The sequence below is a fragment of the Anoplopoma fimbria genome, chromosome 6 (assembly GCF_027596085.1).
Source record: "Anoplopoma fimbria isolate UVic2021 breed Golden Eagle Sablefish chromosome 6, Afim_UVic_2022, whole genome shotgun sequence".
In the NCBI taxonomy this organism is placed as follows: Eukaryota; Metazoa; Chordata; class Actinopteri; order Perciformes; family Anoplopomatidae; genus Anoplopoma; species Anoplopoma fimbria.
The window spans coordinates 7961658-7983667 of record NC_072454.1 but is presented as its reverse complement, the minus strand read 5'-3'; the positions used below and the strand labels follow the sequence as shown (position 1 = coordinate 7983667).

Sequence of the window (22010 nt, the reverse complement as noted above, 5' to 3'; positions counted from 1 at the left end):
CACTCAGGTTTCTAAAAACACACACACACATACATATATAGGGCTCTGTTTTTCTGAATCCTCTTGGGACGTATGTGTTCACCTGGCAGTCTCTCTCTTTGCCTAAATAAAAGATGAGGCCCGGGCTTTTATATGCCATTAAAACCTGGCTGGAGCTGCATTATCCCAGGTAAGACTACCTGAACCACTCCATCCATATCACTCATTCATCTGCTCCTCTCACTATCCATCTGCCCGGCTTTCAAGAAAAAGTAAACAGGCGATATTCCTCTTTCTTCTCAATGGAGGATCCGTTCGCTTTTTGCTGTCCATCCGTCCATTCTTACCCCCTAATCGCTTTCATGCAGCCGTTTTTTTTATGAAAGAAGAGAGGGAGCTCCTGCTTTGCTCCTGAATAATCCATAATCAATTTCACGGTGAGCCAGACAGAAAACAAGTGAATGGAGAACTGGAGGTATAAATGTATAAGCCGGCCTTTTTTCTCCCTCACGCTTTCCGGCTTTCAGGAACATCAGCACTTTTTCTGTTGTCCAACAAGCATGTTTGTGTGTTGTTTTTTTTTCTGTCAAGTCAAGTCTGTGACCAAGAGCTTTTAATCCTTTGAACAACAAGCTCAGTTTTCACTCTTCATTATTTACAGTTGTATGGCAAAGTCTCTGCGTGTCGTAGCTAAGCAGTAATACATCTGGCTACGAAGAGGCGCCATCAGATTGGTTAGTGAGTGGCACTTTTCACTTTCTAGGACAGCTTTTATGAAAAACTACATACTACTCATGACTGTGGTAAAGATAAAGCACCCACTTGCAGATGGTTATTTTAGCTTAGCACAAAGACTAGAAACAGGCTGGCTCTGTCCAAAGATTAAAAAAAAAAAATTCACTTAAAGCAAAAAACCAAAGCATAAAAACAGCCAAATGTGGTTTCACAGGTTTTTTCTGGATTCCTGACAAAGTCACGGTGACGACAAGAGACGTTTCGAAAAACAAGGAGATAAGGAGGAAGAAATGTAGTTGTATGGATTGCAATAATGTCTTTGTGGTCTTAATTGACTTAGTTATGACATTGAGGAGATTTTAGACACAAATTGCATCAATCTTTTTCCTCCAAAACCACCACAGCTTGTTTCTATGACAGCTATGTGAAGGGACGTTACAATAAGCCTCCATAGTCTAACAATATGAACTTGGTGGATGCAACTCAAACTAAGGTGACTTGAACCTGTCAAAATATGGAGAACTCCACCAAAATAAGAGTTGAGAATAAATGAGAAAAACAGCTAAGAAACTACATAAAATAATGTGATACAATGGAGTGTCATTTATACTGCTCTTCCTTTAGGTCTTTTTACTTTTCACGCCATAATATTCATATATAAGTTACACTTTTTGCCATCTCCCCTGTCGGAACAATTAAAGAAAAATTTGCCACAGAGTAGAGGCCATCCAGGTAACCCTAACCCTGGTCAGCATAAAGCCTGACATACCATCCAGGCAAGAAGTATCAAAGTAGTGAGTTAAGCATGGCACTGGTCACAAGATATCACCATCAGATTCATGTCTTCAGGTTAACTGTCACAGACGAGAAGTGAGGACGGGAGAAAAGAGAGGAAAAGAGGAGTGGAGTGAACCGGTCGCTGTCATCTCCTCCCGTCCTTGGACATGAGTACCTGTCACTTTTCCTTTTCTCTCTCTCCTCCAACACCATCTGTCTCGCCATCTCTCTACGTCTATGACTCTGTGAAGGTAGACTCTGTTTGCTGCGAGGCATTGACGGGTTGTTGTTTGAAAACCGGAGAGAGTACGAAGACATTTGTCTTTATATTTGAGGTAAAAGAAAAAAAATGCAGTTTCATCCCTGCTTGCATAATTTTTTTTCTTATTATAATCAAGGAAATGCTTTGCTCTCATCCCACCAATTAACTCAGCCAAGGCTAAAATAGAGTTCATGGAGGGCTGCATTACAGACTGCTGTGGCAGTGCTTCCTTAATGGAGCCCACTCTGCTTGACAGATCCGCATTAAAGAAAGAGCGAACGGGTTGAAAATGAGGTCACATAAATAGAGTCAGGTGTGGGGTAGGGGAGGGAGCGGCCAGGAAGGAGAGCAGACTAAACAAGTCGGCCTTTACGTCTGCCATCACCTAAAAACACACAAGGCCAGAAACCCTCCCTTCCTCTGCACTTCCCCCTCCCTCCCCCCTCCCCCTTCCTCTCCCTCTCTTTCCTGGATCCCCGTGTCAGAAGTGATAAGAGAGCGCCGCATCGCCAGGACTGACAAGCGGTGACTAGCTGGCGGCAGGTGGGAAGTACGGCCCAGCATATGCTTCCGCTAAACCCGCCAAATCCACACCTCATCAAAATGCAAAAGGATTTTTTTTTTTTTTTTTTTTTTTATCCCATTCCTCCCCATCCCTCCCCGTTACTCTCCACCCATTCTACGGCTCCGGCCTCTCTGCCCGCTAGTGACACCTGTGGACAAAAAGTGACACGGCGCTTAATATTTCATGGGCCGTGCACAGTGGGGCGCGTAATCCAAAGTGAATTCCCTCAGAGCGCTTGCATTTACATGAAATCAAGTCACTCCTCATCAGTCACATCACCTGCACTGCCCCCCCACCACCACCATCCCTCACAAATGTGGACACACACACACACACACACACACACACACACACACACACACACACACACACACACCTCCTGCAGCCAATGAGTGTGAGAGAGAGCAGGAAAGAAAGAGAGGGGGGGGGGGGGAAGGCTGCATCATTCATGAGGGTTAAGGCTAACACCACTGAAAACAAGCCACTGTGTTAGAAAAAGAGAAGTTTCCCCACTTCCCTTCTTTCCTTCCTTCCGTCCGTTCTTCCTTCCTGTCTGTGATAACTAAATGGAAGCAGTCGGATGTGTTTGAGTGGCTTTGAGACTGTGCGGTTGGGGAATTCAAGTAAGAGTACATGTGTCTACGTGTGTGTGTGTGTGTGTGTGTGTGTGTGTGTGTGTGTGTGTGTGTGTGTGTGTGTGTGTGTGTGTGTGTGTGTGGTTATGCATGTTTAAGCTCATCTCTAGTCCTTCTTCTTCTTCTTCATGCTGCCAAGCGAGGCGCTGAGGCATCTCACCATTCAAACTGAGAATCCGTCTGGACCGCACACAGAAGTCAAACTGCACCGGCGCCACGGTGGTCTAACCAGTTTCTCCTCGCTGCCAGCTCAAATGCTGTCAATTAGCTGACAGGGGGAAAAGTACATCATTAATTAATCGCTCTAAAAAAAAAAAAACCCAAAGAGAGAGGCCAGAGCTCAGCATAAATAAAGCACTTAAAAGCCAAGCCGCTGCTGAACGCATTTGACAGGTTACGCTCATAATGAGTTGTGAATTCTGACAAGTCCTCTAATGCCGGCTATCTGTCACTGAGACGATTTCCTCCACAAGCTCATCGCTGACAAAAAACAAGAGGGAGAGAAAATAACCATTTCCTTTAGCAGAGACAGACATTTAAAACAGAAATATTCCACTAAACTGTAGTCGCTGGCAGATAGAGAAGACAGACGTTAAGACATCATAACCAGTTTTACACCAAGATTTAAACAAGAGTCTGACTCGGGCTGAAGGCTCAGTAGAAAAAGTACTGCTTCATGTCCAGACAGCCACTCAATGAAAACAATGGAATGAGCCATAATCTGCCCAACATGGACACCAACTGTGATCTCCACTGATCACTATCATAAGCGTGGAAAACCAAATAATCTTTCGATCCTTTTCAGAATATAATTTGCTCTTGCAAAATTAAAATGATTATTGTATCCTGTTATATGAGACATTTTTACATTAACTAAATAAATTCTCTTTTTATGGCCCTTCAGCTTGTGTGATGTAGTACCCATGGTACCGATCTTTCACTTATAATACATGAAATTCGTGTTTTTGATGGGGGAAACAAAATGTGCAAAGGAAACGAGGGATGGAGGAAGGTTTGGGTGAAGAATTGAGCTTAGAAACAAGTTTGGTTTGATAAGGGATTTTAAGGACAGCCACTGGAGCAGAATGACCTCCGACCTCTCAGCCTCAGGCCTGTATGTGCATCCATGTATGTGTGTTTGCATGTGCTTCTGGCTTCTCAGCCCCCACCAAGTGTCCCCCAACAAGAAACCTTAGGTAACCCTCAGCTTGGGGGAAAAGCAGCTTCTGCACAGTTGCGGCTTACTATTTGACTCTGGAGTCAGTTTGTGCAGGAAAAACTACTGTTGGAAATGTCAGATTTTCTAGGATGACAGAAATTTAATGGACAATTACTTTTGTTGCCGACAGACTAGCATCTGAGTAAATAATATAATAATATTATCTTAACTGTAATCGATTTAGCCTTCACTCAGTTTGATTTATAAAAAACAAAAAATAAAAAGTCTTCTAGCCGAGCACCCAGGAGACTACAAAAGGGCAGAATTTGTAGATCAGGAAATGAAATAAAAACTTTGACATTCATGTCTGAGCGCACTCTCTGAAAGTCAGGGTGTCTTTTTGGCTCGTCCGTCCAAAGTGGCTGACATGGGGAGTTCTAAACTTTGCAATCTATTCCTAGAGCTCTCCGGAGAGACCTGTGTGTGTGTGTGTGTGTGTGTGTGTGTGTGTGTGTGTGTGTGTGTGTGTGTGTTGTTTCATCTTTTCCTGCTCCAGCTCTGGCAGGGATCAGACCTCTTTGCCCTTGACTGCCCCAGCACAGTGAAATCTGTCCCAGTTGGACCACTCTGTAGGGCATTAATATTTGAGGGAAACACTCCTTTAAAAGCTCTTTCTGGTACAGAGGACGGAGGATGTCATAATCCCCTGTACACCACAAAAATAACACGTATGCTCGAAAACTGCGAATATCATGCTCACCAAAAAAACCAAAAACTCTCCATTTCAGATGGGACTTTTTTTTCCCCAACTTGTTTTTTTTGGCACCCATTAAGTTCTCACATACAGAGATTGTTCACATGAAGCTGGAGTAGTTTTAGAATTGAACTACAAGCTTCTCACAACAACTCACCATATTTGCTTTCAAAATGTACTAGTCACTCTGAAGCTACTGCCTTTGATTTGATAGCTTAAGCACAGCATGGAATAAGTTTATATGATATGACTTAATTAATTTAAAACCTGACTAGTACAAATGTTCTATGGTTTTGTTTCTCTTAAACCAAGAGACTTTTCTTGGGACGTTATGGGGCGATATTTATATATGACAAAGAGGGGAATTTTATACAAAACAGGGAAAGCTTCAGTTATCTTTAAGATGTAAATCAAAAAGAGAAGCAAACAACTCCAACGTATTCAACAAGCATCCAAAATAAAGTGGTCATGTGGAGATTATCCCTATAGTAAAGCTGCAGAGCCAAAGACCAAAATCAGCACATTAAGCCCTGATATAAATTAAACGGGCGTGTGTGCGTGTGTGTGTGTGTGTGTGTGTGTGTGTGTGTGTGTGTGTGTGTGTGTGTGTGTGTGTGTGTGTGTACCAGCTGTGTTGCGGTCTTTCACATGCTGAGTGAGGAGCGGCCAAAAGTAGTGCGGCCTTATGGGGAAGTTCTGCTCCTTCATCATCTTCATCAGCGCTAAAGACATAGCTGCAAAAAAATAAAATAGATTTTTGTAACATGATGTAATTTTACAATATATTAACAATTCACAAAACGCACATAGACGAGTGTGTGTATAGAAAATAGTGAATGAAGGCCCATCTGCATGCAAGTGGATGTAAAGGTCTCTCTTAATGCAAGTCAATGAAAGCGTGTGCCGTACCGGTCTTCTTGGCTTCCAGAGCGCAGGACAGAGTGAAGCTGAGTGCCGAAGAGTGAAGGTTTGCCTCCTGCAGCTCATTGCAATACCTGCCGATCTTCTCCATTGGCTGTAGTGCACAAAGACAGGCATCAGAAACATTGAAATAAATACCCAACATACTAAGACTAGGTTAGGGAGAGCGTTTTTTTACCGTGTCCATGTTGACACAGTGTCTGAGGAAGAAGTTGCCCAGGTTGGCGGCCTCTGTGTTGAAGCTGTCCGACTGCAGCGTGGGGAAAGTCTTTAGGATGTTAAAAGCCGTGTCCTCCTGGCCCTGGGTGACGAGGCTCAGGCACAAGTTCATGGCATCTACGGGAAAACGAACGCAAATACGGATTCTGCTCAGCTTCATAAAAACGGTCAAGATTATTGCAAATACAGCAGATTAGTTTAGCTGCTGAAGACTATAGTATTGTGTGTGTGTGTGTGTGTGTGTGTGTGTGTGTGTGTGTGTGTGTGTGTGTGTGTGTGTGTGTGTGTGTGTGTGTGTGTGTGTGTGTGTGTGTACTGGAACGTAGCCCCTCTCATGCCTCAAGCGCTCAACCATGACTGGGATGTGCTGCTTGTGTCCGGCTTTGGCCAGAGTGAAGATGACCTGCATGATGTCCCGGTCCATCAGACAGGAGTCTGCACTCTCTGCTGCCTCCATCGTCTGACACAGAGGAGAGACAGAGGAGGAGGAGGAGGGGTGAATAGAGGATGAAGAGAACAAGGAAATTGTGAGTTTGGGAAGCAGGGAGGGAGAGGAAGGAGCAGAAGGAAAGGAGGGAAGGGAGTAGGGAAGGAAGAGAGATGGGGAGGGGATGAAAAGAAGGAAAAGGAAAAACACACAACACACAACACACACACACACACACACACACACACACACACACACACACACACACACACACACACACACACACACACACACACACACACACACCTTTTTCAAACTGTCCAGGTCTCCCTTCTCAGCGTAGGCGTTAAGCAGCGATATATACGTGTCTGGACCCGGTTCAATTCCCGCTCCCCGCATCACAGACAGGATGTTCTTAGCACTCTCGATGTCCCTGCACAGTGACAGACGACGGCTGGTTTAGAATCAAATTATACAACAACACCAACACTTATCATGGGCCATTAAACACAGAGTGAGCTGGAAGCAAAAGCGGTGACACTCACCCTGCACGAGCATGGCCGGTCACCAGCGAGTTGAAAACAGCCTCAGTGATGGGCAGATCTTTGCTCTTCATGAAACCCAGTATGGTGCTGAGAAAGAAAGAAAAAGAACAGGTAAACTCAAATGCCATACTATATTTCTGTTTAAAAAGTCTAATAAAAGATATTGGCGCTGTAACGATCGTAGGTCGGGAAAAATAATTCTGCAATAAATCTTGTAAAATACAAGCATATCATACTGTTCACACGATAAGTTTGACTGAAAGCTAACTTTTGAGAACGATGCTGTTTTGCAACCATCTGTCAAGTAGCTGATGTCAGAGCATGAACAAAGTTTGCTCACCTGGCTCCCTCGATATCTCCATTTTGGCAGTATGCTGCTATGAGTCTCTGGTAGGTAACCTGTGTACAGAAATAAAAAGGGAATCAAACAGAGATTGAAAGTACCAGCTGTATAGGAATTCATCTCCATATCAACTACTAACACTCTGCAAAGCAACCAAAATTCTTCCTAGGGATGTCTGGTTCTCTTCAATTGGCATTGTTGAGGTCGACGGGTTTAAGCGAGCAGAAATCGGGTGTTTTCTGTCAGTATTGTGCTCCGCACTGCAGTGCTTACCCTGTTGGGCTGGACGTTAGCTGCTTCCATCTTGGCCAGGAAGTCAGTTGGGGAGAACTTGAACTCATTCTGCAGGTAAACCTTCAGCAAGGCGTTGTAGTGACTGACATCATACTGTGCACCTGGGGAGGACAAAGCGCAGATATACAACATCAACACAACTGTAACATCGTCAACATGCAGTGAGAAAAACATTCTGATTTAAATACTGAACAAATATTCTGGTAAATCTCAACCTTTGTATGTAATTAAGATTGAATACATGATGATGATGCAGTCTATAGGGTCGCTTTTAGTGTAACACTCCCCAATTCAGTCTAAAAATTTGTTAGCTAACAAGTTTAAATATTTGCAATCATGGTTAAACAATTAAGGTTCAGCAGGAGCAAACAGCAAGATAGTAATCTGGATAAAACTATGGTTAGTTTGTTGCCATTGGTGCAGCCTCTTACCCAACTCCTTCAGCTTCTCCCACACACGGTGTGCCAGCTCGTTGCGCTCCTTTAGTGGAACTTCCGGCAGCAGCGACCCGCAGCTACGCAGCAGTAACAAGGCCTGGTTACCGCTGGGATACCCTGAAGACGGACACCAAAGAACCAACAGGTGAGCATGGATGTAGAAAAAGAAAAAATAAAGACAACAAAAGCAAAGAGTCAAAAGGTCGAGGTTATATTGTAGCTTCATGGTGCTCATGTTCATGAGAGGAGTCTGCCTGGACTGGAAGAGTTATGGTGGAATACTACGAGAATAACATCAAAGAGGCCTTTTATTTTGCATTAATATGTCCACTGCAGCAAATCAGAAAATGCACCCAAGCATAAACCACGGGAAGATCAGAAGGTTATAAAATGAAAAAGTCAAAGCGTTAAGCATTATTCCTGTCTTGCTCAAGTTAACAAGGCTGAATTGTTCATACATAGTTTACTACACTTTATGATAAAATTAGCAACGTTCCCACAGGTATTAGCTCATCCTTTGCTGCTGACAGATGATGCCACATAATTGTGACGCTGCAGCAAACTTTTCCTCAATTATACACCTGAAACCACTGCTAACTGCTCTTCAGGGATGGGTTAAATGCAGAAGAGAGATTCTGTGTATATATGTAACAATGTATACATGACCAATAAAGCTGATAATCATATTCAACTCTGATTTGCTTATCTCTCAGAGAGAATAAATTGTCTTAAAAAGAGAAGTTTGACTGAGGCATCAGCAGTTTGATAACTTAATAAAACTGTCTCCATCTCCACCTCACATCCAGCCTCATCACTGTTCTGGCTGCCTACCTGCTCTGCAGATATCATGGAAGATGCGTTGCAGGAGGGTCTTGGTGATGCGACCGGTTCTCCTCACGGAGCTGTCCAGCTTGGACAGAGCCCAGTCGAACTGCTGCGCCTGCTTGGAGCGCACCGAAACGGAGACCTCGTCCCTCTGCTCTGAGGCCACAGCGTAGCTACGCACACACCCCGCTGCATATGGCCACACACGACTGTAGAGGATTAGATTGAGAAGAGTAGAGGGGTTGGCAGGGATGGAGGGGGAGAACAAAAAGCAGACGGATAAAGATGAATAAAGAGGGAGAAGCACAGAGGGATAATCATAGTTCTTATGTGGGTGAATGTGAGACTTAATGCGAGATCATGTGTTGAGTGCACAACAATACACATGTTAAATAAGTAGTAACACATATACATCTCTGGATGCTCTGCCTGTTTAAACTCTGTTAAAAAGAGATATGACCTTGAGAGAAAAAAGCCCCAGCAGAGAAACCAAATGTCTGTTGATTCTTATATTTCACATCAGCTGAGTTTCTCAAATTCTTGATAAAATGACAAATGCCAAATTTGACAATAATTCATCTGCATCAATTAAGCTGCATGACAAACCTGCAATGATGGGCCTTTTCTTAAAGCTATAATCAAGCCAATACAAAATAGAGCAACAAAAAAAAAAAAAGTATTAGTGTTAGATTATGATTACGACCCAAGTTACTGTCATTTGGCTTAATTATGAGTGTGAGCTTGACTTGGTTACACAACATCTGATCATCACCTTGTGTAATCTGGAGCCATGTTTAACTATTATCTCATGTATTATAAGCATAATTAAGCATGCCACATGTAATACTGCAGCTCTTATATATATGTATGTACATATATATGCCTCCTGTGTGGATACATGTGTGTCTGTGTCTCTCTCTCTCTGTCATTGAGCCTCAATGACATCTCAGCTTCACGCATGGACATAACAGGGCTGCGTGATACCTGGACGCGTGTCCCGCTGCGGGGCCGCTGAGTCGGGAACAAACTCCGGGTTTTCCGCCGCCGAGGGCTCCGGTGTACAGCCGGCTGAGTGGCGGCCCGGTCCTCCTGGTCCCGGCGGTCTGGAGCAAGCCCGAAGGCGAAAACTTAAGCAGCCGTGCTGATCTCAAGAGCGCAGCCATGTTTTCTGTCGCACAGTGGAAGGGCATCCGCACCACGTGACCGGTCAGAGGAAGTATCGCGAGAGTTCAGATGCACAGCGTGCAGTGAGGGTAAGAGTACACATTGACACACGTGAGTCATTTGGGTTTAAATTTAAAAAAAAAAAGTATTGGTATGAAAATGTACTTAAATTAAAAGAATGGAACATTTCAGAATTATGTACAGTACCAGTTAAAAGTTTGGACACACCTTCTCATTCAATGGTTTTTCTTTATTTTTTTTTTTTTTTTTCTATTTTAGATTAATATTGAAGACATCCAAACTATGAAGGAACACATATGGAATTATGTGGTAAACAAACAAATGCTCAACAGTACTTTTGACTGGTACTGTATATATATATATATATATATAGTACCAGTCAAAAGTTTGGACACACCTTCTCATTCAACTACTTTGAAGAATCTAAAATATAAAACATATTCTGGTTTGTTGAGCATTTGTTTGTTTACCACATAATTCCATATGTGTTCCTTCATAGTTTGGATGTCTTCAATATTAATCTACAATGTAGAAAAAAATAAAAAATAAAGAAAAAACCATTGAATGAGAAGGTGTGTCCAAACTTTTGTCTGGTACTGTAAAAAAACATAACATTGATAAATAATATTACAGTGCAGGAAGAGGCAGAAAGCCCACTGGGCTTATTTGAAGCCTCCACCTATATAATATTAACAGAAGGATGTCAAATTGTCAAATCCTAGTATTCAAGGCCATAAACTGTACCGGTCCAACCTACCTCCTGGACCTCCTCACCCCTCAATCCACATCCAAGACACGTACAGTACCAGTCAAAAGTTTACTTTGAAGAATCTAAAATATAAAACATATTCTTGGTTTGTTGAGCATTTGTTTGTTTACCACATAATTCCAAATGTGTTCCTTCATAGTTTGGATGTCTTCAATATTAATCTACAATGTAGAAAAAGATAAAAATAAAAATAAAGAAAAACCATTGAATGAGAAGGTGTGTCCAAACTTTTGACTGGTACTGTATATCAGTAGGTTATAATTATTGATATATTCATTTGTGTCACTGTAAATTTGCAGCTGGTAAAGGTGGTTCAATTACCTTATACAGTATCAGTCAAAAGTTTGGACACACCTTCTCATTCAATGGTTTTTCTTTATTTTTATTTTTTTCTACATTGTAGATTAATATTGAAGACATCCAAACTATGAAGGAACACATATGGAATTATGTGGTAAACAAACAAATGCTCAACAAACCAGAATATGTTTTATATTTTAGATTCTTCAAAGTAGTTGAATGAGAAGGTGTGTCCAAACTTTTGACTGGTACTGTATATTGGTGGGTAGGTTAATCAATAATAATCATCATAATAGCTAATACATTTAATTATATTTTGTTTTGATAATCTGAATTTGAAGCTGTAGTAAAGTAAAGTATAAAGTGGCATAATCTGAGAATTATTAATAATTACATAATGTACTTGAGTAAATGTACTTAAATACATTCCACCACAGGTTCAATGAATAATGCTTAAAAGTTGTACATACAGTATAAGTCTTTTGTAATTTTGATATACTAAATAAATAAAGCTAACCTTGAAAAAAAGGCCCAAAAAAGCAGGTTAGAGTTTTTTTGTCAAAATATATTCGTATAATTGAACTTCCTGTAAAGTACACAAAATAAACACATGAATGAAAAAAACAAGACTTGTCCCAGGCAGCTTATTCAATTCACACCTTCTTATTTTAACATCTGAAATGTTATGACCAGCCCAAAATGTTGATACCTATATAAGCAAGTCCTCCACTGCTTTCTGTCAATATATGAATTAATTTACTATTCTTGCATGTCATAATCCTACACTTTAGTTGTAAACCTGTTGTTTGTGTTTGTAAAACTTTTTAAACATTTTTCCAATATGTAAAGCAAGAAATCATGAAATACAAAAAGATGTCTGCTTATATTTTATTGTAGCAAAAAACAGTATATAAAGATCAGACCAGTAGTGGCCTTTTAGTGACAGAATTTTGAGTGAGAAAAGCTATTCATATCTTTTTTATTACATAATGAACTTTTACAAACATTGGTATTTTTTAAGAAAGATTTCCTGAGCTCAGTTCTTCAATTAACTGAACCTTCCCTTTGCTCTTCCCTTTCTTCAAGCTCTTCTCAACAACAGTCTTCTCTCTCTCCATGCTGCTCCTCACACTCTCTCTTTTACTGTGTTCGTTCCACAACTCAATGGCGAGTCTACGAATCCTGAGCGCATTGTCCAACACCCAGGCTTGAAAGAATTCACACTTCTTGCTTGCCAGGAAGTACTTCTGTCTCTTTGCTCCTTCTTCTCCCTCTTTAGAAAGAGCTGTTCTGGCCCGGGAGAGCACTGAGCGAAGCTGACTCAAAGCTGCCAGGCAGTATCCCGTAGTGTCCCTTCTGTCTCGGCCGGTCGTGATGTGAGCCACGGCTTCCAACGCCCTGGCTGAGGCGAGAGGATCCTCCTTGTCCAGGTAACCTTCGCTCAAAATGAGAGTTTCTCCACAGTCTAAGGCCTCTTGGACAGAGGTGAACACCCTGTTTGAGTTCAGTGCCTCAGACAAAGCAAGAATCATGTCACAGACCTCAAACATCAGCGAATCAGTGTCATTGTTAAACAGGTTCAGGGTGAAGGTGTAGCCAAACAGTGCATTGACCAAACCATAGCATACAAGGGGAGATGGATTTGCACACAAGGAAGTCAACTTTGGTATTTTTGCAGAAATTTGAGGGACACTGGGGACTGCTGAACTTCCCTTTCCCTTGCTTGTTTCCATTCTGTTTCCTCCCTTAATCTTTTTCAGCTTTGTAGCTGATTTGCCCACTTCTTGTGACGTCTTGACCTCATTATCAGCATCCATAGTTGTCGAATTTTCACTCTCCAGTTTGCTCACTTCCTCCTCAAGCACCTCCACCAGTGCTCTCCCTCCCTCCTCATGCTCCTCCCACCACGGCTTCCACAGGGGAATCAGCTCGCCAAGAGCTCCACCCTTCATCAGACCCATAAACGTTTCTTTCTCTTTACTATTAAGAACTTCCCACAGCTCCTCCTCGGAAAGTCTGTCAATGTCCAGCCCCGAGAGCCGGTCAGCCAGATCCAGCTCACCTTCTGCACCTTCTGCACCTTCAGCGCCCTCATCTATGTCTCCATGTAGCGCCTCTCCTCCTCCAATCTCCTCAAGTTTTGTCAAAATAGCCTCAATCTCTGTTTCACTCCCTTCGCCTGACTGTTGAAGCTCCGCTAACCTGGACAGGAGCTCCACAACCTGCACTTTCTCTGTTGCCTCACCCTCCCCTTCATCTGTGTCTTCTGACAAAATACCGGCTTCCTTTAACAAACTTTCCATCCCTCCATCCGTCTTTTCCGCCTTTTGTCTCAGTCCCACAAGAATCTCCTGCATTTTATTCCTCCCTTCACTTTCCGTTTTCCCCATATCCTTCAGCTCCTGTAGAACAGACTCCTTGTAAAACTCCTCAGAGCACACAGAGTGATCTGGGCTCTGGTAGCAAGCCAAGCCACAGTACTGCAGGTTACACCGAGGACAGGTGTAGCAAGAGGGCTTAGATTTACACAGCATGCAGACCGCACTGCTTCTGGTGTTACTACCATCCACTGCTGCCTCCTCCTGGGTCTTGGCTGGAGTGATGAACTCCTCTTGTCCAGAAGCAGGTCCTCTGGTCGGGAGCAGAACCCCATCTCTGGTCACTGTGTCGGGCTCTGAGTCAGTCCACTCCTCCTTTGGACCGATGTCTGTTAGAAGACTCCTCACGGACGGAGGAAGTCTCCGTCTAATTAATGGATTCATTTGAAGATGGACGGGTTGAAGAACAATATTGTAGCAAAAGGAAGAGAGCGATGTGTGGTCTCAAGTCCAAAAGAGGTTATCTGGGAATTGAAGAAATGTAAAATTATAGAAGTAAATTAGCAGGGATGCATGTAATCCTTAGTGAAGTAACTGGCACTAAATTGATTTGAGTACCTGCTGAGGCCCTGCTGACACCCACTGCTACTACCACTATCATTATTAGTCACATTACTATTATTATTCCCTGTACTATTACGCTTATTGACTTTGCTTCTACCCTGGAGTCTTTGTGCTTTCTCGCTTCGCAGGTTTCCATAAATCGTGGCTGTACCTGGACTGTGGTCGTGCCTCCTGCTGTGACCCAGCTGACACCCACTGCTACTTCAATTACTATTATTAATCACATTACTATTACTATTACCTGTACCATTACACATATTAGCTTTGCTTCCACCCTGAAGCCCTTTTTGCTTTCTCGCTTTGCAGGTTTCCATGAATCGTTGTGGTACCTGGACCGTAGTCGTGCCTCCTGCTGTGACCCGGCTGACACCCACTGCTACTTCGATTATTATTATTAGTCACATTACTATTACTATTCCCTATTTCATAATTATAATTCTACTATAATAATTTCTGCTGTTATTATAAGTAGTCTTAATTTTTTTTTTCTTCGTTACTCTGCTTACTACTCTTATTATATGAATCATTTATGTCATATACATTGAATGTGTTGTATCTCTGTTATGCTGTTCATTCTATACACATGATATCTATTGACTTATATCCATCCTGGGAGAAGGATCCCTCCTCTGTCTCTCTCCCAGAGGTTTCTTCCTGTTAAAGGGGTATTTTAGGGGAGTTTTTCCTGTGCTGATGTGAGGATGTCGCATGTGCACAGATTGTAAAAGCCCTCTGAGGCAAATTTGTAATTTGGGATTCTGGGCTATACAAAATAAACTGAATTGAAAACTGAATTTGACAGTGTGCTAAACGTAAATTTGCATCATTAAAACGCTTTAAATCAATTTAAAGTCCTCAACAAAGCTCTCCTGACGAGGCTCACTGTCAATACAATAAGTTTTATTCAGTATTTATATCTTAAAGAACCAAATATACTCACTTTCCATCATTTGCACCAACACCAACGTTTCACCCATGTTGTCCAGATCCATCCGCTGCGTCGCTTGTTGATGACGTAACGTCCGTTTACAGCCGCGTTTTCTTTTTTTTTCTTTTTCTTCACAGCAAAGAGGCAGTCCAATCTGAGTCTGAGGAGTTTTACAAATGGTTTCGTTGGATAAAATTAAAATTAAATTAAAAAAAATGAAATTAAAAAAATGAAATAAAATGAAATAAAAAATGTATGTTTAAATTATTTAAATGCATATTTTCCAGATCCCTTTAATAGCTGTTCTGGAGCTTTCATTCATGTTATATGGGCTTCAACAGCAGATGTAGTTTAAAATGCTTCAATATAATTGATATCATTTTAACATTTGGAAAAGAAAACTCAGCAAATGGCCAATATAAACCATGATTTCCTGATATCCTGATGTGTTGTTGCCTTATTTTCTACAAAAAAAAATTGTCTGTTGAACTTGGAAATAACCATTTGGCTTATAATTTACAGACCACATCGAGCAAATTCCAGGTGAAAAGCACAGCTGACCAACTGCCTGAACAAATCTACCATATCTGTTTCATGAGGTGTTAACAGCCCACACATTTGAATGGCTTGTTTAGTACAAATTAGGATGGTTGATTCTGAAGATGAGCTTATCCATGGACTAGCTTGGCAACTGATGACTGAAAGAACTGTTGTTAGGATGAAAAGTTTTAACGTTTTTTTAATCTACAGCTTCTTTTTTGTGGGAAAGCAGCCAGGCAGACTTCAATGACTCATCACAAGCATGTATGCATGTCACAGTCTGACTAACTGTCCCTCCATCTAACTTTCTGTCAATCTGCACATCATGCATGTCTGTCTACATGTGTGTCTTCCTGACTGTGCTGTGTGTCTACATCTCCCGTGGGGCTGTTTGCTATGAGGTGATCGTCTCCTGCAGGGGGTCAAGCATGGTAAAGGTCAGGCAGGTGGGGAGTTGTCAGATGGCTGTCCGCCCCTCACTGGGCCAAGGGGTTCCCGTGCCGCCTGTCGGAGCCCGTGGGGAAACAGGGAGGAGGAGGGGGGTCTGAGGTCGACGTGTGCCATGCTGTCTTGGCCCCGCCCCTGGCTGCCGTGCCAGTAGTCCTGGGTGGGCTGCTGCCTCCTCGTGTCTCCTTTATCCTTCCATGGCATGTCCTGTGACATGTTAGTACCACCCCCCAAACGCTGAATCCAGAAGCTTACTAACTGACTGTTAGACTGATGGTATGTAGTAAATCAGAGTCTCATCCAGGTTAGGAAAGCCTTTTGTCCTCTTAGCATGAGTTTTGGCACAGGTTTGACTTATCTGCCTTTAGTCTACAGTAAAATGATAGAGGGTAAAGATTGGGTTTAACAACCGGTAATGTTGGTATGGGTCAAACACTTACCCTTCTGTCACCAGGACTCCCATGTCAGACAATTTAAGCCATAAAAACCTACATTTATAGCAGTATGCATGGATAGAATCACATCATAATTTGAATAATTATGTCATGATGTCATGTCCTACAAAAAATCACACATACTGATTCCCTTCCAAAATAATACAGATTGTACATCCTCCATTATCCCTCACACATGTGGCAGTCCCTATACACACAAACACACGTGTGGTGTCAGTTAATATGTAGATCATTAGTTTGATACAATACAATCCAACTAATGATGTGTATTAAATAACTCTTCTGATAGACAGTGCAGTGTATATGAAGCTCAGTCCAAGCTCTAGACTCATTGCAGGGGTTACGAAGGTGTTCATGTTTTAAAATGTAAAAGAAAACAGCGAATACACAGTACAAACACACACACACACACACACACACACACACACACACACACACACACACACACACACACAAACATCCCCCGCTGTCTGCCACCAGCTGATAGGTGACAGGGAACAGGCTCTGCCTTTTGGGCATGTCCAGCCCTGGCATGTCTGTAGCTGTCTACTGTACAGCAGGGTGTGTGTGTGTGTGTGTGTGTGTCTGTGTGTGTGTGTGTGTGTGTGTGTGTGTGTGTGTGTGTGTGTGTGTGTGTGTGTGTGTGTGTGTGTGTGTGTGTGTGTGTGTGTGTGTGTGTGTGTGTGTGTGTGTAAGCAGTAAAGAAGAGTAGACCTCTGTTGATGTAGACTGTTCTGTCACCTGTCAGCCCAAAAGGATCTGGCATAGGGCACCCAAAAGGGAGACAATGTGTGTTTATGTGTGTGTGTGTGTGTGTGTGTGTGTGTGTGTGTGTGTGTGTGTGTGTGTGTGTGTGTGTGTGTGTGTGTGTGTGTGTGTGTGTGTGTGTGTGTGTGTGTGTGTGTGTGTGTGTGTGTGTGTGTGCTGTGTGTGTATGTGGGTATGGGGGGTTGTCTCATGACCAGTTTCTATGTGAGCAGATGGATGAGAGTTTTTCAGTTTTTATCATTATATTAAATGGCTCGCCTGTAGTGCACAATAATAAAAAAAAGGAAATGAGGTTTCAATTTATTAATCTATTTTTAAATCTCCTTTAAAGGGGAACCATGGTTTGCAGCAGCACATAGAAAATACTGTGGAGCACAGAAGTTGCATTACATATAACACACTGAATGTCTTCAAGTGAGTCAGTGAGTGTGTGGTGGTGGAAGGTGTACTGAAACCCATAGCAACAACAGCCTCTCTCTCTCTCCCTCACTCTCTCGTCCTCCTTTCATCTCTCCTCCATATACCTTTTTTCATGAATGAACCCAGGAATGTAAGCTCAGCTCCCCAGCATGAAAGCATCAATGTACTCCTTCAATAATTCATCTCCAGGATCTATTATTTACCTATTATTATAAGCCTCCACATTGTGCACACACAGACCCACTCTTCCGCCCTCTCCTTCTTCCTTCCTTTAATTGACAACCTTTGCCAGGTCACTCAATCCATATAAACAAATCCCTGTTTCCTGTGCAGCTCCTTGATCTGCCTCCACCAGTGTGTGTGTGTGTGTGTGTGTGTGTGTGTGTGTGTGTGTGTGTGTGTGTGTGTGTGTGTGTGTGTGTGTGTGTGTGTGTGTGTGTAGGGTGCAGTGCGGCGTGTGATGTGCTAAAACACAGGTAGAAGGAGCGGTAGCCTCTCGGTGACCTAAAGCAGCTGTTGACAGCAGTGACAGTAGAAACAAGCAGGAAGAAGGAAAAAGAAACCTTGCAACACTCAAGAAGTCAACCTTCCCTCTGTCTCTGTCTCTCGACCGAGGCAGGAAATAGAGGGTCCGATGTATCACAGTAGCCTATACCAGTAATTTCATGTACTATTGCTTATTTCTACACCAGCGATTTTATGTACTGTTATTTTGCAGCTCCAAACTAGACTTTTTCTTGTGCTCAGTCAGTCTTATCTCACTTTCTCTCCCTCTCAATTCAATTCAATTAGCTTTATTGTCATGAACAAAAACATGTTGTTGCCAACTCTCTCTCTCTCTTTCTCTTGCTCACTACCTTCCTCCCCTTTTCGATGTGATTTGTTTAACAACTAATGTATTATTGTGATAATCTATGAGGGTGTAATACACAGTTTAGATTAGATCTAAAATTGTGGTCTCATAAAGCTGTTTTTTTAATAACATTATTTCTTTGTGTTCAGAGAGTTCTAAGGGTTTTTTAAAGATCTATTTAGGATGGTTTTTTCTGATTGTTTTAGAAAATCCATTCACGATTTTAGTATCTTCTTTAGTATAAAATATAAACATTAAACATAAAACACATATTTTATATTGTTATTTTGATTTTAATTATATAAGTATTTTTGCATTTACTAATCGGAATAAAAAAAGATTTTTTTTAAAAAACAGTGTAATAACGAGGGTAGGAAGTTGGGCTTATACAGTCGACCTTCTCCTCTTAGAGAACATTATTTGTTAAAAAATAAATACTGAAGATATGGAAAATAAGAGACATAAGCAAACATTCGTCATTGAGAAGATTGGCCAAATTTTTCAATCTCTACCATCTATTCTAATGCCAGTGGGTTGAATTATGTGGAACATTTTTCTTTTTTTTTCATTCTTTTCTTACAGTATATGGCACAAAACAGGGTGTAGTTCTTTCAGACTGCACTGAAGCTTGCACAGTGGTACAGTAGCAGGTCGTGGAACACGCGAAAGGCAATTGGGAATAGTGCTTGCAACATGCCATGTCCTCGTCAGTAGAGTGACAGACGTGATGAAAACATGTGGAGTGATGGCATTCTAACCCCTTAACGGGCAGCAGCCAGTCAATACAAACTTCAGCTGTGCTGCCAAACATTATTCAAACGCATTTGACTTTATTTTGAATTCTAGTGGAGCTCCCAACATTTCTAAAGACACCAAATATGGGAGGCTGAATTTTGGGGATATGTATCCAGTAGCTTTGACTCCCTAGACATCTAGAATATTCCTATTTGATGATTGGTAAAGAATATACAGTAAGAACAATATCATGATATCAACAATAAAATGTTTTTAAATGAATTATGTTCCACTTTTCTATTCTGTTTATTCTGACCTCTCTTCGTCTTTTCATGACTGGTAAAAAAAAAAAAAAGCAGAGTTAGACTTCCATGTTTTTCCCTCTACTTCCCCCTTCTCCATCACACCATTCCCGCAGGAGCAAACCTGAGACTGACTGTGTATCGGTGTATCACCCGCCTCCATCTGTCTAACCTCCGGCCCCGCCTCCCTCCATCCCCACGAGAGGGAGCAGCGGATCAGGAAAAAGGGGAGGAATGGAGGAAGGAGCGAGGGAGCGAAAGAGAGAAGTGTGTCTGTGTCCCAAAGGATTGGTGTCTGTCTGTCTATATCAGGAAGTGAGAATGTGATGGCAGGAGAGGCAGAGCAGAGACATCCCTTCAGTGTGTGTGTGTGTGTGTGTGTGTGTGTGTGTGTGTGTGTGTGTGTGTGTGTGTGTGTGTGTGTGTGTGTGTGTGTGTGTGTGTGTGTGTGTGTGTGTGTGTGTGTGTGTGTGTTTGTGTGTATGTGTGTTTTTGTATGGACCTTGTTGGGCTGAGGTGTCATATATGTGAAGATCACGGTTTCAAGCTAGTGGCAACCAGGGATGACGCTCTAAATCACTGAAATGCCAGAGACAACTGTGCTGTGATATGTTGTGTGACAATGTGTTTGTGCTCATGTGCGTGCGTTTGTGTTTGTGTGTTTGTGTGTGTCTTTTGGGACATTTGATGGAGATTACAGTAATACCACTTTTAGAGTCTGAAGGTGAAAATGTTTTCAAGCATGTCACCTTGGAAAAACGAGAGTGACATCTTCTCAACTAGACCCTGATGTTCACACACACACACACACACACACACACACACACACACACACACACACACACACACACACACACACACACACACACACACACACACACACACACACACACATTCTAGATCATTGTTTTTCTGTCATCTTCGTTAACATCACCTGTCAAGATCCAAATGTATGTATTTGATTTGATTTCAAACTGGATGTTATTTTAAAACGTTAAATAAATAAGTAAAGAAATGTGGTGGGAGTTTTTTAGAGTAATAATGGGTGTGAATGGTTGAATAACATGTAGTGTATTAGCACTTTAAGTGGTCGGAAGACTAGAAAACCGCTGTACAAGTACAAGTCCATTTACAATTTACCATTGATCATTTGCACTATTACGAACTGGATGTCTGTGGCAAAATTCACGGGAAAGATCACAAGTGAGACCCAAAATCATTATCGCCATTGGGAACGCCAAAGAGGACAAAACTGAGGAGATTGCATGCAAAAATTATTAAAAATATTTATTTGATTGATTAATGCTAGCTATTTCTATTTATCTGCTTTTTTAGCTCACTTTCTTATCTTTAATTTAGCTGTCTATTTTAAACATTAGATTCCATTGATTCTATCTAAATGTTTCAACAATTTATCCATTACTTTTATTTAATCTACTTTAATTTGCTTACTATTTCAACGTTTAGAGATTACTTCTCACACATGCAATACTTTTATCTAACTACTTCTCTGCTAGCTTCACACTAAACTAGATTTACACTTGCAAAACATATCTAGGTGTTTATTTCTTACTCTTCAATCTTTCCACCTAGGCTAGCCCCTGGTTACTGAAGTCCGCTCTACAAGTACCCCTCCCTGCAACACACTGATCTATATTATGCATCATGCACAGTATCCACGGCATATGTACACACACAAACTGTGTGTGTGAGTAATTAGATAGACACAGGGCTGTCTCTCTGTTTCCCCTCACACATAAAGCTACGCGAATGTAGGCCAACTCACTGTCGGCTTCACTTCCCTCTCAGCGCAGTCAAAACAACACACTAGCCGTTGTCTCCTCCTGTTTATCAACCTCTATCTATCTCTTGTTGCTTCTATCTTTAATTCTTTCTCTCACGAGGTGTGAGTCACGAAGAATTGTCCTGCGGATCAACAAAACAACTGTTCCTGTGATCCCAGAGCGCTCTCACACGGTGACGTTGATATAGTTATGGTCACATCATTATATCCGTATTAACAGGGAAAATCCTTTACGCTCCAACACCTACATGCCTTCACCGCATGCTATCCTCGCTGTCCGATGTGTGTTCTAACTCATTTACTGTGTGTGTGTGTCTGTGTGTCCTTTTTTTCTAGCTTGACAGATGAAGCTCGACACATATTCATCGTATTGTCGGCATAATATGTTTATCCATATGTATGTTCAATCTGCTATTCATTATGTAGCACACTGCAGATGTTTTTGAAATAAAGGTGTAAGTTATTGTATAGAGATAAAGTACGTTCTTTACATTTGCTGTTTGAGCTTTTACTGTAATACTAGACTAAGACTGTGTCCGATATTATTCCATACTATTCATACTAATTATGACGTTAAATTGAATATGTGGTGCGTTCCAAATGCATAGTTTGTGGATTTTGTTTATGTGGCATTATGAACTGGACATACTCAAGATAAAAATAAATAATACTGGAAAATATAATA

At 41.7% G+C, this 22010-nt stretch overlaps 2 protein-coding genes across 2 annotated transcripts in view; both read right to left on the bottom strand.

Moving 5' to 3' along the window:
* Positions 1-10096, bottom strand: part of lrpprc (leucine-rich pentatricopeptide repeat containing) — a 56022-nt gene extending 45926 nt beyond the window's left edge. Inside the window, exons 1-11 of the mRNA XM_054599957.1 lie at positions 9862-10096; positions 8884-9086; positions 8047-8169; positions 7595-7716; positions 7319-7377; positions 6979-7065; positions 6740-6866; positions 6324-6466; positions 5966-6125; positions 5776-5881; positions 5493-5600 (exon numbers count right to left, since the gene is read on the bottom strand). Of these exons, the coding sequence (XP_054455932.1) occupies positions 5493-5600; positions 5776-5881; positions 5966-6125; positions 6324-6466; positions 6740-6866; positions 6979-7065; positions 7319-7377; positions 7595-7716; positions 8047-8169; positions 8884-9086; positions 9862-10067 (1444 nt within the window). The 5' untranslated portion in view covers positions 10068-10096. The remainder of the gene's footprint in view (positions 1-5492; positions 5601-5775; positions 5882-5965; positions 6126-6323; positions 6467-6739; positions 6867-6978; positions 7066-7318; positions 7378-7594; positions 7717-8046; positions 8170-8883; positions 9087-9861) is intronic.
* A 1797-nt stretch (positions 10097-11893) lies between these two features.
* Positions 11894-15091, bottom strand: znhit2 (zinc finger, HIT-type containing 2). Its single transcript, XM_054600537.1, has 2 exons — positions 15014-15091; positions 11894-13973 (listed from the first exon to the last, which is right to left on the bottom strand). Exon 2 carries the CDS (start codon positions 13891-13893, stop codon positions 12148-12150), a length of 1746 nt encoding a protein of 581 aa, XP_054456512.1. The 5' UTR covers positions 13894-13973; positions 15014-15091; the 3' UTR covers positions 11894-12147.
* Positions 15092-22010: the final 6919 nt, after the last annotated feature.

Coding starts and splice junctions, on each gene's coding strand:
- znhit2 (XM_054600537.1), bottom strand. CDS start 13,893: ATGAATCCATTAATTAGACGGAGACTTCCTCCGTCCGTGAGGAGTCTT.